We start from the raw sequence: 19222 nt of genomic DNA on the forward strand, positions 1-19222 counted from the left end.
GCGATGCTGACATGAGCACTTTCCTCTCCTTCAAGCTGTAACCCCCTGGAGGGAGCTGGAGCTTTATGCCGAGCAGGTGCACAAAGGGTGGGTATTTGAAAAACAGGATGGAATGAAGGAGTGACCGAGTGAATGGAAAGAACACACGCATCTTCATTTATCTCCTTCCTTCGCTGACTCCACAGTCTGGGAAGCCTTTCTCCTAGACCTGTGAGAATTCATGCAGTTGTGAGTCTGCAGCCTCTAGCATATGACATATGGAAGCTTTTCCCTATTGCCTGGATTGAGAAACCCTAAAAGGCTCTGGCATGCTGTCTAGCACAGATTATTCATTAAAACTTTGCTGACTGGGTTCTTCGTCACCCTAGGTTTTCAAGTTGTGCAGGCAGCTTATAGACTGGGTTCATCCCAAGTGAATGAAGGCTGGCTTTTCATGCTTCTGGACCGAAGCTCTTGACTGTTTCCATAGGGAAGCTACAGTTTGTTTTCTAGAAAGTAACATGGGCTGTTTTGCTATTTGCAACTAAGCCACTGATATCAGCAGTCTTTGATTTTTATAGTGATACAATCTACAGTGACTAGAATGTAGCGAATAGAATCGGATCAGAATCTCAGGCTGCCTCCAAAATATTGCAACTTTGTGGTCCTCTTGATTATCCTTAACTGGATACTTTTCATACTTCCCCTTTGGGACTATCCAGATGCTATTCATGCATTGCCTGGCTTGGTGACTTACACAATGTCTTCATTGAAAAAATCAGGAAATCGGGAGTTGGGGGAAGTTAAGACACTTGCTTCAAATATCAGGTTTTGAACTGGAGATAGACTGGAATTGTGTTCCCTTGCCTGCCAGCCCCATTCACAATGGATGTGTCTGTTTCCCTGAGAGAGAGCTGGGGCCCTATTCCCTCTTCCTTTCCAGCGTTCACCCTCCGAGAATGCTGAACACTTTCTAAATTCACCTCAATGACCCTTGTTCTGTGAGAGCTGGTTTTTGTAGACACCTTATTTCCACGCCCTCGCACTCCGTGGCCACCAGTTAGAAAGCCCTGGGGACGCTGAACTCTGCCTGGGATTCTTTTTTCCTTTTTCCTAGAAAAGGGAATTTTTCCTGTGCCTCCCTCCAGACCACAGCTCGCCCCTCTGCACCACCTTCTTGGTCGCTCCCGGCGATGCCTAGCCTCTCCTGGAATCATTTTTGTTGTCTGAAATTGCCGGGGCTCAGTGTCTGCCTAACGTTAATAAATCTCAACAAGCCGCTACCGTGTGCTGGAATATTCACGATTCCCAGCACACAGTGGGGACTGTTCTTCCAAAGACAGCTGCCGTGTGGTGGGCTTCGGGGCTGAGCTGGCAGTAACTGGTAATGACTAAATGTGCAGAAATGCAGACACCAGCACCGCTGGCGGGGGCGGGACCGGAAAGCGCATTCTCTTAGTTAATGTTCATCCCTTCACCTGACTGCCCAGAGAGGTAAGCGTGGCTGGGAGCAGCCCAGGTCTGCGTGTCTCGGAGCCTGTGAACCTGCACCAGCAGCAGTGTGAACTGATTATGGCTTTTATTAATAGCAGGTGCATGGGAGGGGTGGCGCTGTGAGACTCCTGTCTATGCTCTGGGCAACACCTCCCTGCCTTGGCAGACCGGTGTGTGTGTGTGTGTGTGTGTGTGTGTGTGTGTGTGTGTTTGTGTGTGTGTGAGAGAGAGAGAGAGAGAGAGAGAGAGAGAGAAGAGGAAATGGGGTGAAGAAAATGCATTTTGCCTTTCCTTCTGGGGGGAGTGCGGTTTCTGTAGGGTATGGGATTGAGCCTTATTGAGCCGGGTATTAAGGGGACAGTTACAAAATCAGCAGCCTGTTCTCTTTTGGAAGAGGCTTTTACCTGAGGCAGGAGTGAACCCAGTTTCCCAGGCTGACTGCACCTTCCTCTTCTTTGACCTCAAAGCTACGCAGCACTCTGGAAGCCTCTGGATAAATGCAGAGTGTCCTGGGTTCCTGTATGCACATTTAAAGGCGCCAAGGACACCTTGGGACTCCCATATGTCCATGTGTGGGCGGTCCTGGCTCTGTGTCCTAGGTGGGCTGGGGGCCGCTCACGTCTCCACATCCCCTCCCACGGGGGAAGAGTCGGCCTGGACTGTTGCTTGTGCGCCGAGGGGAAGCGGCTGCTTTATTCAGAGCGGCTTGTTCAGTGTAAGTTGTCTTCTGAGAACGCTGTTACGGTCTCCCTAGCAGTTGCCAGACCTATTCTCTTTAGGTTTTACTAATGAGAGGTGCGGGGCTTTGGCCAGGTGTTCAGCAGTGTGTGTGCTCACATGAGCGGATGCTGGTCGGGCGCTGGAGGAAGAACATGTCAATCCTTGGCCTTCGCTCCCTCCTCCCCAATGCAGGGAGCTTTCGAATTTCAAAGAATCACGTCTTTCCTAGATCAAAACAGAAAGCCTCTTGGGTAGGTATTGACAGTGACTTCTAGCAGCCATAGGTGTTTTTGACAGCAGTGGCTTTTAATGGCATCAGTGTTCAGTTGATGAGTTGCTGGCTAAATGTTTTCTGTTTTAAAATACTGCCGTTTGGATGCTGTCTTGAGATGATGGCACTGCTGACTTTTTATAATGAGGTGCGGCAAAGGGTTCATGCTTCTGTGTGACACAGGTCGGGGAAATGACTTACTATGTATGTCATTTTCTAAATATAAACTATTTGCACAGCGGTTTTAGAGTCATAGCAAGACTGAGGGCAAAGTGCAGGTGCCCCTGTAGAGTCCCCCCGCGCCCGCCTCCCCCCTCCCCCGTCAGATGAGTTTGTTATCAGCGGTGAGCCTGCGTGGACCCCCGATGTCACGCAGCTTAGGGTCCGCAGTGTATGTCTGTGTGCTCAAGATGCTGGCGTGCGAGTTCCGCTCCCTGCCCTAAAAATTCTCTTGTCCACCAATTTCTCTCTCACCCTCCGATCTCTGGCACCCACCGATCTTCCCACCATCTCCCTCGTTCGTTCTTTTCTAGAATGCCCGTAGTTGGTATCACACAATACGCTGCCTTTTCAGAGCGGATTCTTTTCCTTAGGGATGCACCTCTTCATTTCCTCCAGGTCTTTCCATGACCTGTAGCTCATTTCTCTTTCTCTGAATAACATTCCCATGTCTGGATACAGTACAGTTATTCATCTAACGAAGGACATCTTGCTTGCGCCTGAGTTTTGTTATCACGAGGAAAGCCAAGCAGGTTTCTGTGAGGCACGGCGTTAAGTTTTCAGCACGTTTGCATAAGCGCCAAGCTCTTGGTGTTGTGAGGCACTGTCAAACCACCTTCCACGTTGCCGGGCCGTGGGCATGCTTACCAGCAAAGAACAAGAGCTGCTCTTGGTGCATTTACTCGCCAGCACCTGGTGTGATCCATTTTTGTAGTTTTTGTTGTTCTAATAAGTGGGCAGTGGGTGGATTAGTTTCCAGCTTCCCAAGGCTCTGCCAATGAGCATGTATTTCTGTGCTACTTCCCAGCTGCATTTCCTTGGCTTAGTGTCTGCTTAGGTGTTTTCATTCACTTTAAGATCAGGTGCCAGTGTTGAGTGATTGACCTGGTCATTGGGTAACTGTTTCTGTCCCTTCTTCCTGTAGGCATGAACTCTTTTCAAAAACGTCCTTAATTGCCTACATTGTCTCGTAGCTAATTGCTTAGGGAAGGATTTTCCTGACTGGTGACAGTTATAAGTTAGAAATGAGGAATGAATGTCTTTCCTGTGGGAATATGACAAACCAAACAGAAAATTCTTGCAGGCTGACTTCTCAGATGTCTCTTCTCTTAGTGTTAGCTACAGATATCTCCTGTCTTTGGTCCCTCACGCCTGCCTCCCACACAAGGCAGTGGAGAAGCAGTTCTGCTCTGGGACCTACGGTGTCCAGTGGAGTGTCCAGCAGTGAACAGTCGTGCACGTGTGTGCGCGTGCAGACGCGCACACACACACACACACACACACACACACACCCCTCTGCGACACCTCTGTACTTGCCCAGCTGCACTGAGTGTTAGAAGCTCAGCTGTTTGATGCAAAAGCTGGGCTGTTCCATGCAAACCAGGAACACTGGCATTTGGGCAAGGGATGCAGAGTCTCCTTTTGAGAATGTGCTGCTGTCTGTTTTTTTTTTTTTTTGGTAAGATTTATTTATTTATACAGAACTGGGGTACAGGCCAGAGGTGCAGGGAGGATTCACCGAGTCAGAGTGGGGAGCAGAACAGGCAGATTGACGAAGTACACTGCTGAGGGGAGCAGCGGGCGGGTCAGGAGAGGTCTGCCGCACCCTGGGGGTCACCTCCAAGGGGGGGATCGAACCAGCACCCAAGCAGCCACCGCCAGCTTTGCAGTGCTGCGCTGTAGTCTGTTGCGCCACCAGGGAGGGCCCGTGTGTCTAATTTGGAAGCTCATCGCCGCTTTTCGCATGCCCACCAAGGCAGCAGGATAATCGAGCATGCCTTGCTCGGGCTGCTGCCTGCTGGACCCAGTTTGAGAGCGAGGCTGTTTCCATGGCGCTGCCTTGCCTGATGCGGTCTTAGCCAGATCACTAGATTCTCTGGATTCTCTGACCTTCTTAGTTCTTTTTATTTTTTTTTTTTTTTGAGGGAGAGAAATAGTTACATCTAATTTTATCCATTTCAAGAAGGAATCGAGGGCTTCTTATAGAGGGAATCGCCAAGGGAATAAAACAGTGTATCCCCACCAGAAGTTTATAGTTGGGCTGGGAATGGTGGGTTGACAGAGCGGACGGTAGCAGCAGCAGCAGCAACAACACAGTAACAAATCACAGGCAGGATCAGATCAGGGAAGGTATGCCCTGAGGAGGCACACATTGTGCAATGGTGAAGATCTTTCTGAGGCGTTAGCAGGAGCCCCCTGAAGTGGATACAGTGGACCTGCCCACTTGATAGATGAAAACACCGAGACCCCACTAGGTTAGGCGACTTGCTTCAGGCCCCACCACTGAGGCCGGGCCCACACAGGAGGCCTGACTCCAGAAGCTGAGCTGTCAGCGGGACAGCTGTCCCCTCCGGAACTGAGGCTTTGCCCTGCTAGCTAGGAGAAGCAGTTTGGCAAGAGAGGGCCAACACGGTGCCTCGGGGGTCTGAGCAGCCCTCTGACTGAGGTCAGGGAGAGGTAGGGGGCCCCGGGCTGCGCTGCTGAGGACTGGGACTCCCAGTTTCTCTGGAGACAGGGCTGGAGGCAGAGCAGGAAGCATGCAACGGCGGGGGCTGAGGCTGAGGTGGGACCTAGAGGGGAGAAGGACAAGGAGGGGCCTGGGAGGGCCTGACTGAGAGGGTGAGGGGAGGGGACGGCAGGGAGGCGTGAACAGAAAGGGCTGTGGGAGCGGCCATCCGGAGCCCAGGCGGGGACAGCAGTAATGCTCCCGGTGTGGCCAGGGCCAGGTCTGGTGGCAACGCCACGTGGGCCCGCTGCCTGTCAAGCTCGCGTCTTTCCCGCTTTGCAGATGGAGAAATCGGGCTCAGGGAGGTGATGCAAGGCAAGAAGGTCGGAGGGCAGACACATACTGCGCGGCTTCGCTTCTCTGTGGAATACAGGAAACAGAGTCTGATAAAGCCAAGCCGGCAACAGGCCCCAGAAGTCTGGGGCGGGGGGGACACGGTGGCCTGCGGTGGAGGGCGCTGGGGCCTGGTGGTGGCAGCCGCGTGAGACGTGTGTGATCACATCCCGTGTGTTAGCCAAGTTGCCTCGATTTACAAAAGAAAGAAAGAAAGAAAGAAAGAAAGAAAATACTCAGAATGAAAATAAAAATCATAAAAAAGAAAACCTGGGAGAGGTGGTGAAACTGTCTAAGGGACAAGGAGAAGGGTGAGGAAGAACTTCCCAGGTTGACCAGCTTGGGAGTTAGGACGAGACAGGGTGCAAGTTCAACGTCACGGGCGAGGAAGGCGAATTCCGAAGGCGGGCCTCGAGCGGCGGGCCTCGAGCGGCGCGGGGCGTCACGGAGCCCCCCAGCGCCGGGCACTCCGCAGTGCTGGCGGCGAGGTCAGAGGAGACGAGCACCGGGTGGGGGCGGTGGAGCGTGTAGCTGAGACTGGTGTGAGGGCGACGCGAAGGCACTGCACAGCGGCGTCTCGGGGCGCCCCAGCGTTCACGGGACAGCGACGTGGGGTGACGTCAGAATCCTTGAGGCTCGCTGGCCCCTCGCTCCCCCTAAGACTCTAAGACTCTTTGCTCAAACCGGCACTGCAGACGGAAATGAAAATCAGTCTGGTCATTGATTTTAGGTGTTAAAAGAAGATTCTGAAGAAGAAAAAGTCTCCGTTTTTAATGAGGGCGTTTCATGATTCACATAAAAAGACATCTTGAAAGCACCTTGTAAAGTGGCGTCATCAGAAATGGTTCTTCAGGCTGGTGCTTCATGCAGTTCCCCCTCTCGCTCTCGCTCTCTCTCTCTCCTGATGAATTGTCTCCCTCGTGCTGTTCCAAGGACCTGGCCCGTGAAATGCGTCCCACCGCGCTCTGCTAAGTCAAAGTCAATTCAAACAGTGGTGTGTTTCCCCCTTACCAACAAGCGTCTGTTTACGCTGAGATAGACAGTCCCGAACCCGTTACACCAGAGACCATGTTGGAGTCGGACGTTAAGCTCCAAAAATATTTCCGATGATTTTTTAGAGGGGAAATAATTAAAATCACAACAGGAAAAAAAAAATCAGCAGGGAACCAAATGAGACAGGCCGCAGGGTGGTCGCCCCGAAGGAGCTCGGGGAAGCGGGAGCACTGGGCCCCCCGCTGCGGCGGGCTGGGGAGAGCCGCGCTCCAGGGGAAGGGGGGCTGCGCCCGCCGCGACACCCCCCGCCTGAGAGTGCGGCACGGGCCTTCCCTGGGCCCCGTTTGCTTAGGACGACGACGAGGGGTTCTTCAAAGAAATCTTTCACCAAAAACGTGAGTCTGTGTTATCTGTGGACAGAGTCTGTTCAGCAAAACGTGGCTCGCAGACTGCCCTGCCCGCTGGCCACCGGCACACGCGGAGGGCAGAGCTGCTAGGCAGAAGCACGAAGACGGGCGAGAACACAGGGTGACGGTGAGCGGCGGCGCGCAGGCGCGGCCGGCGGGACCCAGGGGCTGCTTCTCGCTTCCGCTTCCGCTTCCGCTTCCGGTCCGCGTTCCGGCGTGTCTGCGGCCGCCCTTCCGGCGCCGGGTCTCGTGTTGTGCCCACAACCCGCCTTGGTCACCTGGGTGTGTGCAGGCCGTTACTTGCAGGCTTTGCTGACACTCTGGAGATCTGTTAGGAAGGGGCTGGTGGCTTTGGTGATCTTAATTCTTTTTTCCTCGAGAAAAGGAGGATTAACTCACAAAGCTTTTTGTGTCCTGCTTGGGTTATGGCTTGATGAATGTGCTTTGACTCACTGCCCGAGGAAGCAGCTGATGGCAGCTGCAAAGCCAGGGTCAGACCTGGATAAATGAGCCACATCCCGGAGAGGCTGGCAGAGCGGCTCGCTGGGGGCGAAGCACCTGCCACGTAGCACACGTGCCCAGGAAGTAAATCCGGGCGAGCGAACGATGTGGGGTAGGTCCACTTGCTGCGTGGGCGTTTCAGCTTTGTTGGGTTGACTAGGAAGGTGACTGGGCTGGGGAAGTTGAGATGCCAGTGACTTAGGGATCTGCCTGCCTCTTACTGGTGTACGCGCAAGGAATCCCCTTCACCTTCCTGGGTCTTTGCTGCCTGATTCATCTGTAAAAATAGAGACCTGAGGCCCTCCCTGGTGGCGCAGCGGGTTAAAGCACAGCACAAAGAAGCTTAAGCCACTTCCGCATGAGTTCGATCCCCGCCTGCCCCGGAGGTGACCACATGGCTGGCAGACCTCTCCTGACCCGCCCGCTGCTCCCCTCAGCAGTGGACTTCGTCCATCTGCCTGTTCTGCTCCCCGCTCTGTCTCTGGTGAAGCCTCTCACCGCCCCTGAAGTTCTGGCCTGTACCCCAGTTCTGTATGCACAAATAAATAAATTAAAAAAAAAAATAGAGACCTGGATGGAATCAAACCCGGAGCTGGCAGGGCCTCGGCTGGTTCCTCATTCTGCTCTAACTTGGCTGCAAAATTGACAGGCACTTGCCTAGCTACCTCTGTGGACCCTTGCCGGTGCCTTCTCCCTTCCAGCCCCCTGAAGAAAGGTTTCCTTGAGCAGAAAGGGATAGGAATAAAAAGCAGAGATGTCATGACTCAGGAGTGCTGTCTGCCTCTTCCTTGCCATCCCGGGCCCCTCATAATGTTTCTGAAGTGCTGTGAGCTAAGGAAATGAACAGCCCCCTGGCCGTGGCACATAGAGGGTTTCTGTTGGCTTGGTATGGTGCCATGCGTCCTTTCAGGGTTCAGGCAGTTACAGGCTTCTGCTCAGAAGGAAGCTTCTATAGACACATTCACATAAGGCTCCAGGGAGTTCATGGCCTCTGGAGAGCCTCGGACTAAGAACCGTGTCACAGAAAACCACCATTATTCTGCTCACCCGCGTGTACAGTGCTGCTGCTTGGAAGTGACTTGGGAGAGGTGGGTTCCGCTGGGGAGGGGCCCTGGGCTCCGACCTCCGCCTCAGACAGGTGCAGCCTTCCCGGTGAGCGCTGCACCCTTGGCTCCATGGGACATAGCTGCGCGCCCTCGGCTTCCAGTGAGAAGTGGGGACATAGTCCCTCCTGGCTGTTGCATGTGGGATGTGCTGAGGGTAAATTTGGACGCATCGTCAGAGTTTCTCTGGGAAGGACACACCTACATTGAAAAGTTCTCCTTTTTAGCTACTCAGAGAATTCCATTCCTGCCTGGGGTTCATCTCTGCGGGACCGTGTCTCTGGGGCTGGCGAGAGTCTGTTATCAGTGTTCCATTTTCCAGTGCCTTTCGAAGATCTTTCTGGGAGTGACCACTTCTGCCATCTGTTGGACCCACCAACCATCTTCTCGCCCGCTTGACTTGCCTGGAGAACACCCCCCACTCCCTCTGGCAGACTTCCCAAGACCAGAACCCCCAGCCAGACTGACCGCTGCTCTTGAGCGCCGCGTTGGGAATGAACAAACACGGGCCTCGGGACCATCGTCCGTTAAAGGCCCGGGAGGAGGAAGGTAGATAGTGTGGAAACTTTCCATTTTGGATGATTCCATTTTGGCTATAACAACCATTCCTCCAAATCATAAAAGAAATGGGCCCTCCCTGGTGGCGCAGCAGGTTAACAAGCAGCACTGGGAAGCTGTTGCAGCCACAGCAGCACGAGTTCAGTCCCTGGCCAGGGAGTGACCACAAGGTGCAGCAGCCCTCTCCTCTCTCCCTGCTGCTCCCCTCCGCAGTGGACTTCGTCAGTCGGCCTGTTCCACTCCCCGCTCTGTCTCTGGTGAAGCCTCTCACCGCCCCTGCACCTCTGGTCTGTACCCCAGTTCTGTGTGCATAAATTAATCAATCTTTTAAATCAGAGGCATCCAACTGAAGCTTCTCTGTAGTCTTTTGACCTCACTGCCTCTCCCTTTGGTCCTCTGGGGCTCTAGTCAATATTAAGCACTGTAATTGCTCCGACTTGTCACACTTTGCAAAATCAGGCCACCCCTTTGTGAAAGTCACTGACATCTCATTATGGTTGGCTCAGAATTTAAATGAATATCATCAGCATTAAATTTCAGGGAAAAGTGTGTTTTGGCTTCCATTTTAAAACTCTTGATTGCTAAGTTTCCTGGTAAATTCAAATGTAGATAGAGCTGGATAAATACACCCACATCGGCACCCTCACAGCCCCCCACCCCCACTTCAGGGGCCATTGGTATTTGGTGGTTTGTATCTGTACCAACACCCTGTTCTCCTGGCATTCCAGGCATGCCACTTCAGTGGAGCGAATTCCAGACAGACTGCTGAATCCGAGACTCCTTCACTATGTGTCTCTCAAAGATGGAAAAGCTGTAGACCTAACCCCACAGTTCCTTAATGTCGGGTCCTTGGTGGCACTGGCGGCCTCTGCTCTCTCTTTTCTTGCCACTGTTGTCACCACTGTGGCAGGAACTGGACATGTCTCTTAGTGTCCTATGATCTGGGCTTTGCTCATTATTATTTTGTAATTTTAAAAGATTTTATTTCTTTATACACACCGAACTGGGGTACAGGCCAGAGGTGCAGGTGGGTGAGAGGATTCCCCAGAGACAGACTGGGGAGCAGAACAGGCAGATGGGCTGAAATCCACTGCTGAGGGGAGCAGCGGGGAGACAGGAGGGGTCTGCCGCACCCTGGGGGTCCTGTGTCCAGCTTTGCAGTGCTGCGCTTTAACCCATTGCTCCACCTAGGGAGACCCTGATCATCTCTTATTTTTTTTTTTTAAAGATTTATTTATTTATTCATACAGAACTGGGGTACAGGCCAAAGATGCAGAGGGTGAGAGGATTCACCAGAGACAGAGAGGGGAGCAGAACAGGCAGATCGACGAAGTACACTGCTGAGGGGAGCAGCGGGCGGGTCAGGAGAGGTCTGCCGCGCTATGTGGTCACCTCCGGGGCAGACGGGAATCGAACTCATGCGGAAGCGGCTTTAGATTCTCAGTGCTGTGCTTTAACCCGCTGCGCCACCAGGGAGGGCCCTCATCTCTTATTTTTAAGGAAATAAGAATAACACATGTATATTTCAAAAGGTGTTTTTAAGTGCGTGGAAATGTTTCCCCTTATCCTGAACGATCTGGCTCTGGAGTTTACAGTTAAGCCAGGCAGGAGAATGGAAGCTCGGGAAAGGCCTCTCCATTTCTATTCTGCTGTCTTGCTGCAAGGCCCCGTGGCTGATTAGACGCACAAGTGTTACTAACAGGCCGCGGAGACGAACTGGGCTGGAACCTGCCAGCCCTTCTTCGTCAGCATCACCCAAACAGTTATTGTGGGCTGAGATCTGGAAGCGCAGTTTTTCCTGTTGAATCTGCAGTGGGAGATTAGGGTGATATATGCCCCAAACCTGGTTCCAGCGGCCTGCTCTCGACTTTCTCTGTTCTCTTGAGGACCGCTCATCCTTGTGGACACAAAGACTTTCCGAGACACCCGGCCCTCTCTGGTTAGCTCAGCACGGGATTTTGCTCAGAACAAAGCTGTTTTTAACAACCCCCATACCCCACGGATACCCACTGTGTTCTAAGTCTGCCGTGTTTTCTTTTTCTTTTTTTTTTTACCTTTTGTCCTTCATTGAAATAAGTGATTAAATTGCATCTCTCCCTGCTGTGCCTGTATAAACATTCTACCTGTGTAGCTCTTTAATTAAGATTAATCTCGAGTCTTCCCTGCTGGCCTCCACAGCACATACACACAGCCCCATCCAACTGTCTACATATAGTGGCTTTTTATGAACAAGAGGTGTTTTATGGGAAGTTTCTGATGGTGATGGGATTGTTACAGGGTGGGGAGAGAGGGGTACCACTGAACCCCCAAACCTGCCTGCTCTAAATAGGTTCTGCCATCCACTGCATCAAGACAAAAGAGCTTTAATGGAAAGGAAGTTTAATGCAATGAGTACACAAATCAGGAAAGACAGAGAATATGATTTCTAAATCAAACACCTGAAGTGACCCATCCCCTCGCGGGTAAAGCCTGCCCAAAAGGGATTGGTCCAAAGCAAGGCCTGAAAGCCAACCAAGACTAAAGCGCCTTCTGGCCGGGACCCACGGAAAAGGGTCAGAAACGGCCAGACAAGTCTGGGAGGAAAAGAGCAAAATCGAAATCAATATAAACGCTGTCATAGTCACTTCCCCACGGGTCTCTCACCCACATCTGTTTTAACCAGCACAGGCCCAAGCAGCAAACATGGTTTGTTCATCACATGCTCCCTGCTCCATGTGGCTTCCTCAGGTCTCCTTCTGGCTCTCCATCCTGCTTCCTTCTTCCTCAGATTCTGTCTCTTCTCTTTTTTTGTCTGCTCAGCTCCACCCTCCTGGGTGGGGCAGGGAACCTGGAACCTCCCCATTCCTAGGGACCACCCTGTTACAGGGTGACTGAGACTGATTTACAGCTACTGTGCGTGTGATCGTTAAGCTTAATGCGTCAACTTGGCCGATCACTAGATACACAGTTGTTCAAACATTATTCTGGATATTTCTGAGACAGAATTTGGGGATGTGAGTAGCATTTCAACTGGTAGACTTTAAAGCGGATGGCCATTTACATGCATGCATGTGTCACTACATTTGTTCTTTTTTCCGAAAAAAAAAAAAAAAAAAATGGCCCTCCGTGATGTGGGTGGGCCTCATTTAATCAGTTGAAGGCCTGACCCAAACTAAAAGACTGGCTTCCCTGAGCAAGGAGGAACTCCCCAGCAGAGGCCCTGAGGCCTAGGACTGTGGCATCTGCTGTGTGGGTCTGCAGCCTGCAGCCAACCCTGCAGATTCTGGAATCCCCAGCCTCTGTGACCTAAGGAGCGAGCCATTCCCTTATGAGAAGGGTCTCTCTGACTATGTGTCACCACGTAACACATACATGTATAGAGATAGCCCTGGCCAAGAGTATACAGGAAAAAAAGACGCAGATAGCTACTCGTATCTCTGGATTGATTTGGTTAGCTGCTCTTGAAAGATGGGGAGACCATTGGCAAAGCTGATCAGAAAATTCAGGTCTTAGCTGCAATGCAGTTCTTCTGTCGTTCCCTCCCTCCCTCTCAGGCCTCTGCATGCCTCAGTTTCCTGCCAGCTGAAGGATTTGAACTTAGGGATTTCCAAGTCTCTGACAAGTACCAAGGTCGCGCATCGGAGTCTGGTGCCCAGAGAGACAGGCTGCACGTGTGCCCTGGGAGTCGGGGGGCAATGGGGGGGGCAATGCAGCGAGCGCAAGTGAGAAGAGGAAGGAGCGGGGCGCCCCGCTAGGGCATCCTCTGCCCGGGGCCCCGGGAGGCGCCCGCAGGGACCAGTCTCGGCCCCTTGGCGAGCGCACAGCCCAGCTTCAGCAATGAGCGCCTGAGTCTGCATTCCGCTCTTATTTTGAGCAGGAGGGGGGTGCTGGTGAAGGCTTGGCAGCTGTGACAGGCCGTCTGACCAAACGGAGGGGCCAGCCGGACCCAGACAAAGAGCGCCGACCCCAGAACCCTCGAGCGCCCTTGACCTTCGGTTGACCTTGGAAGGCATCTCATCTTGCGCTGGCCTGTGGCTTCCAAATTGATTTCTCTTGCCTCGGCTTTGAGTCTCTTTTTTCGACTTGGGTTTCCCTCTCCAGGTCAAAAAGCAGTAACCACAGGGAGGGAACCAGATTACTTTTACCCACCCCCGTCTGGGGCGTGGTGGAGGCTAGCTGCAACAATCCTGTGGCGTTGTCTGAAATGAACGTTCTCCAAGCCTGGTTCTGGGCAGGACACTTTGGCCGTGTGACTAGCTGCCCCCTGGGTGCTAACACCTGCTCTTTGCTCACTGAGGTGCCCTTGCACTGACCTTGATGTGGATCCTTTGCCCTCTGTGTGCTTGGTCATCACCGGCTCCAGGGGGAGGGCTCCCAGGGGAGGATTCAGGCCCTACCCTGGTGGCCACAGGCCCCGAGGCTGGCGGGCTGTTTACTCAGTGAGTGCTGAAGACTGACAAATGATTAACCCCCTGGAATCCCTGGTGGACCCCAGTTCTGGTCATGAGTTCAGCCTTTGGAACCTCAGACTTCACTTGTTTTTCCAGTGTTGCTACCCAGCAGGCCGTCCCGCCTGGACCTGGCTGTGGGGGCCTCCCTTGGGAGACAGTGGAGCTCGGGGGCGTGGGAAGTGAGGGGAGGAGGCCGTGGCTGCCCGGAGCTGGGCCTCAGAGCCAGCCCTGAGAGATGAGGTAAGGGAGGACCACGAGGGAGAGGGAGACAGGAAAGGAGTGGCAGCAGCTGGCGCTGAGGGGCTGCCCTGGCCCGTGCCAGGCTGCTTCCTGCCCCGCCCCCAGCCCTGGCCCGGCTGCGGGGCCCTGACACCGGCCTGGCTGCTGCTGGAGCCTGCAGGAAGATGAGCGCCCACCCCGCAGCTCACCCCCTGCCCCGAGGGCTGGTCCTCTCCCAGGGTGCAGAGGCCAGCGAGGCCCTGGAGGCTGGGTGAGTCTCAGCAGCTGGGGGGGCGGGGGGGCTGGGTGGGCTGGAGTTCCACTTGGTGAGCCTTGGTTTTCTTCCCCCGGGCCGGTGGTTTATCTTGTAAAGACCGGCCCACTTGGTACTATTTCTGCGTCTGTTTCTCTAAATAAAACCCAGACAGGCAGGGGAGAGTGTGGGCTTGCCAGCCCAGCTGCCTCTCAGGACGCCAGGCTGGGTCCCTCAAGAGTGGGGCTCTTGCTGCCCGACTGGGGTTTCTGCTGGTAGCCCCTGAGGCTTGGGCAGGAGAGCGGGCTGTGCTGGTGAAGTGCTGTCTTCCTCACCTCTCCTTGCCTCCCTCCCTCCCACCACCCCCTTCCAATATATTTGATCACATTTATTTCCACTCTGCAGCATTATCTTCAGATTGATCTGAAGGCACAGCGCACTTTCCTAGTGACTACGGGATAATCCACATTCTCTTTCTTTCTTTCTTTTGTTTTAAAAGATTTATTTGTGCATACAAAACTGGGGTACAGGCCGGAGGTGCAGGGGCGGTGAGAGGATTCACCAGAGACAGAGTGGGGAGCAGAACAGGCAGATCATCGAAGCACACTGCTGAGGGAGCAGCGGGTGGGTCAGGAGAGGTCTGCCGCGCCATGCGGGTCACCTCCAGGGTGGGGATCGAACTCGCACTGAGGTGGCTACAGCCAGCTTGCAATGCAGCGCTTTAACCCACTGCGCCACCAGGAAGGGCCCTCCCTAGGTTTTTAAGATGGAATGATACCAAGCCTCTAAAAGTGATCAAGAGAGGTCTAACATTTTAAATGATGTGGTTTTCCTCTGAACCTGTCTGCATGTGTGTGTATACTCTATACATCTATATATGTTAGTGCACATAGGCTAATTAAATTACTTTTAGACCGTCTAGTTTTTGTTTTTTCTAATTCTATACTGTCACTGCCTTTCCTTACCTCAAACAGCCTTCTCTGTTACCTGATAGCTGCTAGAACCCCATGGCGTAGAGGCATGACCAGACCTGGGTCCCCATTATTCCTTCCACTGCACTACCAAATATGCAATTAAAAGAAATCACGTTTATCTGAAGCCACACAGTGGCAGGAGCTCCTGCTCCTGGTGTGGCTTCAGATCTGGACCTTGGGGTGCCGCACACACCCTAATTCTGTGTGTGGCTGTGAAATGCATATCGAGCCCTAAGTGGGGAACTCGGGTTCTCCTTAAATCTAGAAACCTCGAGAAACTTTCCTCTTTGAGTATCTCTGGCATGAACTGTGGCTTCAATCCCAAGAAACCCCTCTCGTTCTGTTTTTGCTCTGCCTGCAGAGCAGAGGTCTGTCCTTCCGAGGGCTGAGAGGTGAGGCCCTGCCCCCCGCTTTCCAGGCTGCCGCACCCCACCCTGCAGCGTGCAGAGCTGCAGCCACCGCGCACCATCAGCTTCACATCCTTCCGTGGCCGCTGTGCGTTTCTGGTGACAGGTGTATTTGATTCCCGTCTTAGTGATGAGGGAGTCACCTCCTTGTGCTAAGCAAGACACAGCTTTACTGTAGGCAGTCGAGACCGCACAAAATGGGAGTGCCATCCAGGCTTCTGGCTAAGGGGGCCCTGGAGTGCACCTCTTTTTTAAAAATTAATTTATGCATTCAGAACTGGAGTATAGGCCGGAGGTGTAGGGGCGGTGAGAGGATTCCCCAGAGACAGAGCGGGGAGCAGAACAGGCAGATGTGTTGAAATCCACTGCAGAGGGGAGCAGCGGGGACACAGGAGAGGTCTGCTGCGTCCTGGGGGTCCCTCCCTGACTGGATTGAAGGCCTGCTGCAGGGGCTGCAGATAGCTTCGTGGTGCTGTGCTCTAACCCCTTGTGCCACCAGGGAGGGCCCTGGAGCGCAGCTTAATGAGGACAGTCTTACCCAGCCTTGGATATGCCAGCTCCATCCATGAGCTCCCTAGCTCCTCCTTTCTAATGCTCAGCCCCCAGTGGACAGCAGGTCTCTGCTAGAGACCCTCGAGGCCACCCAGAGAGCACCAGTACAAGAGCATGATGGACACAGGCCGGTCAGAGCTCCCCACTCTCTTGGGAGCTACACCCCTCCAGATGCTTATGGCTTGAATGGGATCTCCTTCTGCAGCCCAAGCAGAAGTCCTGAGTGTTTGAAACTTGGCTTTTTAAACAGTCTACGTCCTAAGGAGCTCAGCTGCATTCCACTGACCTCAGACTCCCACTTCCCTGAACGTTTGGGAGAAGGGCATGAGGCAGTACCCGTCTCTGGCGAGCATCAAAGGCAATAAATAGTGTGGACGTAGGCGGCAGTCTGCCACCGTCCTGGGGCTGGTCTGTCTTTGAGGTGTGCGGGGCCGGCATCAGGATTTAAAGAGAGAAATATCCACGCTGCGCGAAGAAATAATGGGTGTTCCACATTGGTAAGAGTGAAAGTACCAATTAGCCTTGCAGTATTTTCTCAAGTGTTTGTAATGCTTCCTCCAGACGCTCCCTGTGGGAAAGGTTAAGAGCCTGCCTGCACCCTGGAGGACCCTGAAGCATGAGAGGTTAATGGGCTCCCCAGGGCTGCCCACCCTGCTCAGCCTGCCCCGGGACTGGTTCTTGCAAGTCCTGTCGGGCTTCGAGGCAGAGAACGTGCTGGTCACTTCAAAATCGTTGTCCAAGATCCTTGACCTATAAAAACTGCCTCATAGCCTGCAGCTAAGTTGTCAGAGTGGTAGGTGACAAAAATATTTTTGGCTCGGTGGCTCAGCCCTGACAAGAGGCTCTTTAAATGTAAACTTAACCTCTATAGAAGGTTTAGGGGTCTGGTATCACTTTCTCTCTACAGTTCCCCGGATTCTGCAGAGGGGTTAACATGCCCTGGGCGTGTTCCTGCCAAGGGGTTTCTACAATTAAGATATTGCAAAATACGTGCTAAAGCTAAAGAGGGCTTCTCATTGAGCGGTTCCTCTAGCCCTTCTGGCACCCCGACATCCCCCTGCAGCCTGAGTCTGCAGCAAGGCGGCCGGTCGGCCGCACAGAGGCGGGCAGGTGCCTGCCGCGGGTGCCGTGGGCTTGGCTGAGAAACGGGTCCGATGCTTCTGTTATTTTCGTGTGTTGAACGTGCCTTTCCTCTGACTTGTAGAGCCCTACTCAGAATTAGCCGAAGTCCTCACAAGCTAGCTGGACACTGAGGGAGGGCAAGCCCCTCTCCCAGCCCGGCTTTGCCTGGGTGTAATGCATCTTGAGAGAGGGCCAGCTTTGAGCGTGAGGAGCAGGATTTTGAGGCGCAATTAGTTTAACCCCCATGTCACTGTTTCCAAAACAGCCCTAAACCAGAGGGGTCTTTTTGACCGTCAGGCTTATTTGGCTGTAAAAAGGGGGTCCCCACCCTTGCGCTCCCTGTGAAGCCTGTAGCCGTCCACTAGGCACCTGGTCACATGCCTGGAGGGCTGGCACATGTGCCCAGAGGGCGTCGCCCGCACCCCTGGCCAGCCAGACCTGCCCCCTTTGCACCTTGAAACACAGGCGCAGCCCAGACGTGCTCTCGGCTGCCGGAACACGGTACCGGAACACGGTACATTTCCCCCATTTCCTGGGGCTGCGACACTGACTTGCAGGGAAACCCAAGCCAGCCGGGGGCGGGGTGACGCCAGACTGACGCCCTGTGTCTTTGTTGGTCTGCAGCAGGGCCCCCGGCCGCCCCCCGGTCCTGGTCTTCCTGGATGGACCGAGAAGAGAAAGAGGGTCCGTGTGAAGTCCAGGACTCAGAAGACACAGGGATGGGCTCCGATTTTGAGAACTCCGAGGACCGCGAAGGGGACCCGGAAGGAAGCGGAATGGGCTGGAATCCACAGGACGCAGAGCAGCGCGCAGGCCACGCGGAGGAGGAGGAGATGGGCCCCCGCCCCCAGGCTGCAGCCCCCGGAGGGGCCTCGGGGGAGCGCGACACCCCGGGGGCCATCTGCACAGGTGAGGAGAGCTGGCTTCCAGGGAGGCGGCCGCATCCACTGTCTCTAGCTCCTAGTGGTAGAACCGCGCCTGGCACGGGCTGCCAGGGCGTCCTCCGGGAACCCGGAACACAGACGGTGCCATCTGGGGGGGGAGCAGCGCTAGTCCCGTGGGTAGCGCCACGGGGCAGCACTTTACAGTGTGCAGACTGTGCTGTCATGAGCACTTGGGACAACTCTACCTGGACACAGGTCACAGAGACCCGCGGGCGCTGTGCAGAAAGACAGTCGGTGCCAAGCAAATAGAAACCATCCCGGTGTTCACAGTGTGGTCACACCCTCCCCGTTGCAAGGGCGCTCAGTGCTGAGTGACCGCCCAGGCCCAGGGGCTAAGCCCCCGGGTGTCCGGCCTGGGCCGACGCCTCGCTGTGCCTGGCTTGGAAAGGGCATGAGTCCTGTGCCAGCCTCTTTATCCGCAGTGCAGGTCTTGGGGACAGCAACGAGCTGAGATGCCCCCTGGCCAGGACTGGCAGCTCACATTCCTCCCCGTCACATGCCCCAGCCCCTGCTGCGGCCTCTTTTTCAGCAACTTCTGCAGTGCCCTCTGCTGGGGCAGAGCAGCCAGACAGGTGTGGGCCGGGGTCAGTCTCCCAGGCGGGCTCCCACGTGGGCACCTCCTCTTGCGCCCTGCAGCCCCCGCCCTCGTACAACCTAACGTCCTCACGTGGGGTACCTGCCAGTGGTGGTCACCCTAAGCTGGTCCAGACCAACTGTTCATGCTTTAAGACTCAGCGCAGGGCTGGGTTAAGCCCCAGGCGGCCTGTGGTAGGCGAGTGGGCTGGCGGCGCTCAGGGCCTTCGAAGGCGCCCGTGGCCCTCAGCGTGGTAATCTCTTCCAGCACCCTGCCGAGGGCCACCTGGGCCAGACCCGTGGCAAGACCCATGGCAAGCCCGCCTGCCTGGCCTGTGGGGCCTCCGGAGGGCGGGTGGGGCCTGGGCTCAGGCTGCCGGCCAGGGAGGTGCCCGGTGGCCTTCAGCTCCTGGCCTGGAGGCAACGGGCAGAAAGAGGCGGGACCCTGGAGGAGGCCGCCTGGGAGCCGGGGCTGCCCGCATGGCGGCGCCGCTTCCTCGGGGCTCATGTCTGGAGTGACCCCGCCGCCTTTCCTGTTGCAGACGAGCTGCTGAGCAAGGAGGAAGCCCTGGGTCTCCGCGAGCAGGAGGATCAGCGCGCCGGCGCAGCCCTGTTCCCCGGGCTGGACAGCCTGTCGCGGAGCCCCCCGCGGGCAGCGGGGGCC

The 19222-nt window shown here is 54.7% G+C and overlaps 1 protein-coding gene across 1 annotated transcript in view; it reads left to right on the plus strand.

Annotated features, from left to right (window-relative positions):
* The first annotated feature begins 17389 nt into the window (after positions 1-17389).
* The window catches only part of ZNF697 (zinc finger protein 697), a 6252-nt gene continuing 4419 nt past the window's right edge, over positions 17390-19222 (plus strand). The window contains exons 1-2 of the mRNA XM_012730014.1: positions 17390-17950; positions 19101-19219. Coding sequence (XP_012585468.1) covers positions 17704-17950; positions 19101-19219 — 366 coding nt within the window. The 5' untranslated portion in view covers positions 17390-17703. The remainder of the gene's footprint in view (positions 17951-19100; positions 19220-19222) is intronic.

This window comes from Condylura cristata, unplaced genomic scaffold (genome assembly GCF_000260355.1).
Source record: "Condylura cristata isolate star-nosed mole 26May11 unplaced genomic scaffold, ConCri1.0 scaffold00026, whole genome shotgun sequence".
NCBI lineage: Eukaryota > Metazoa > Chordata > Mammalia > Eulipotyphla > Talpidae > Condylura > Condylura cristata.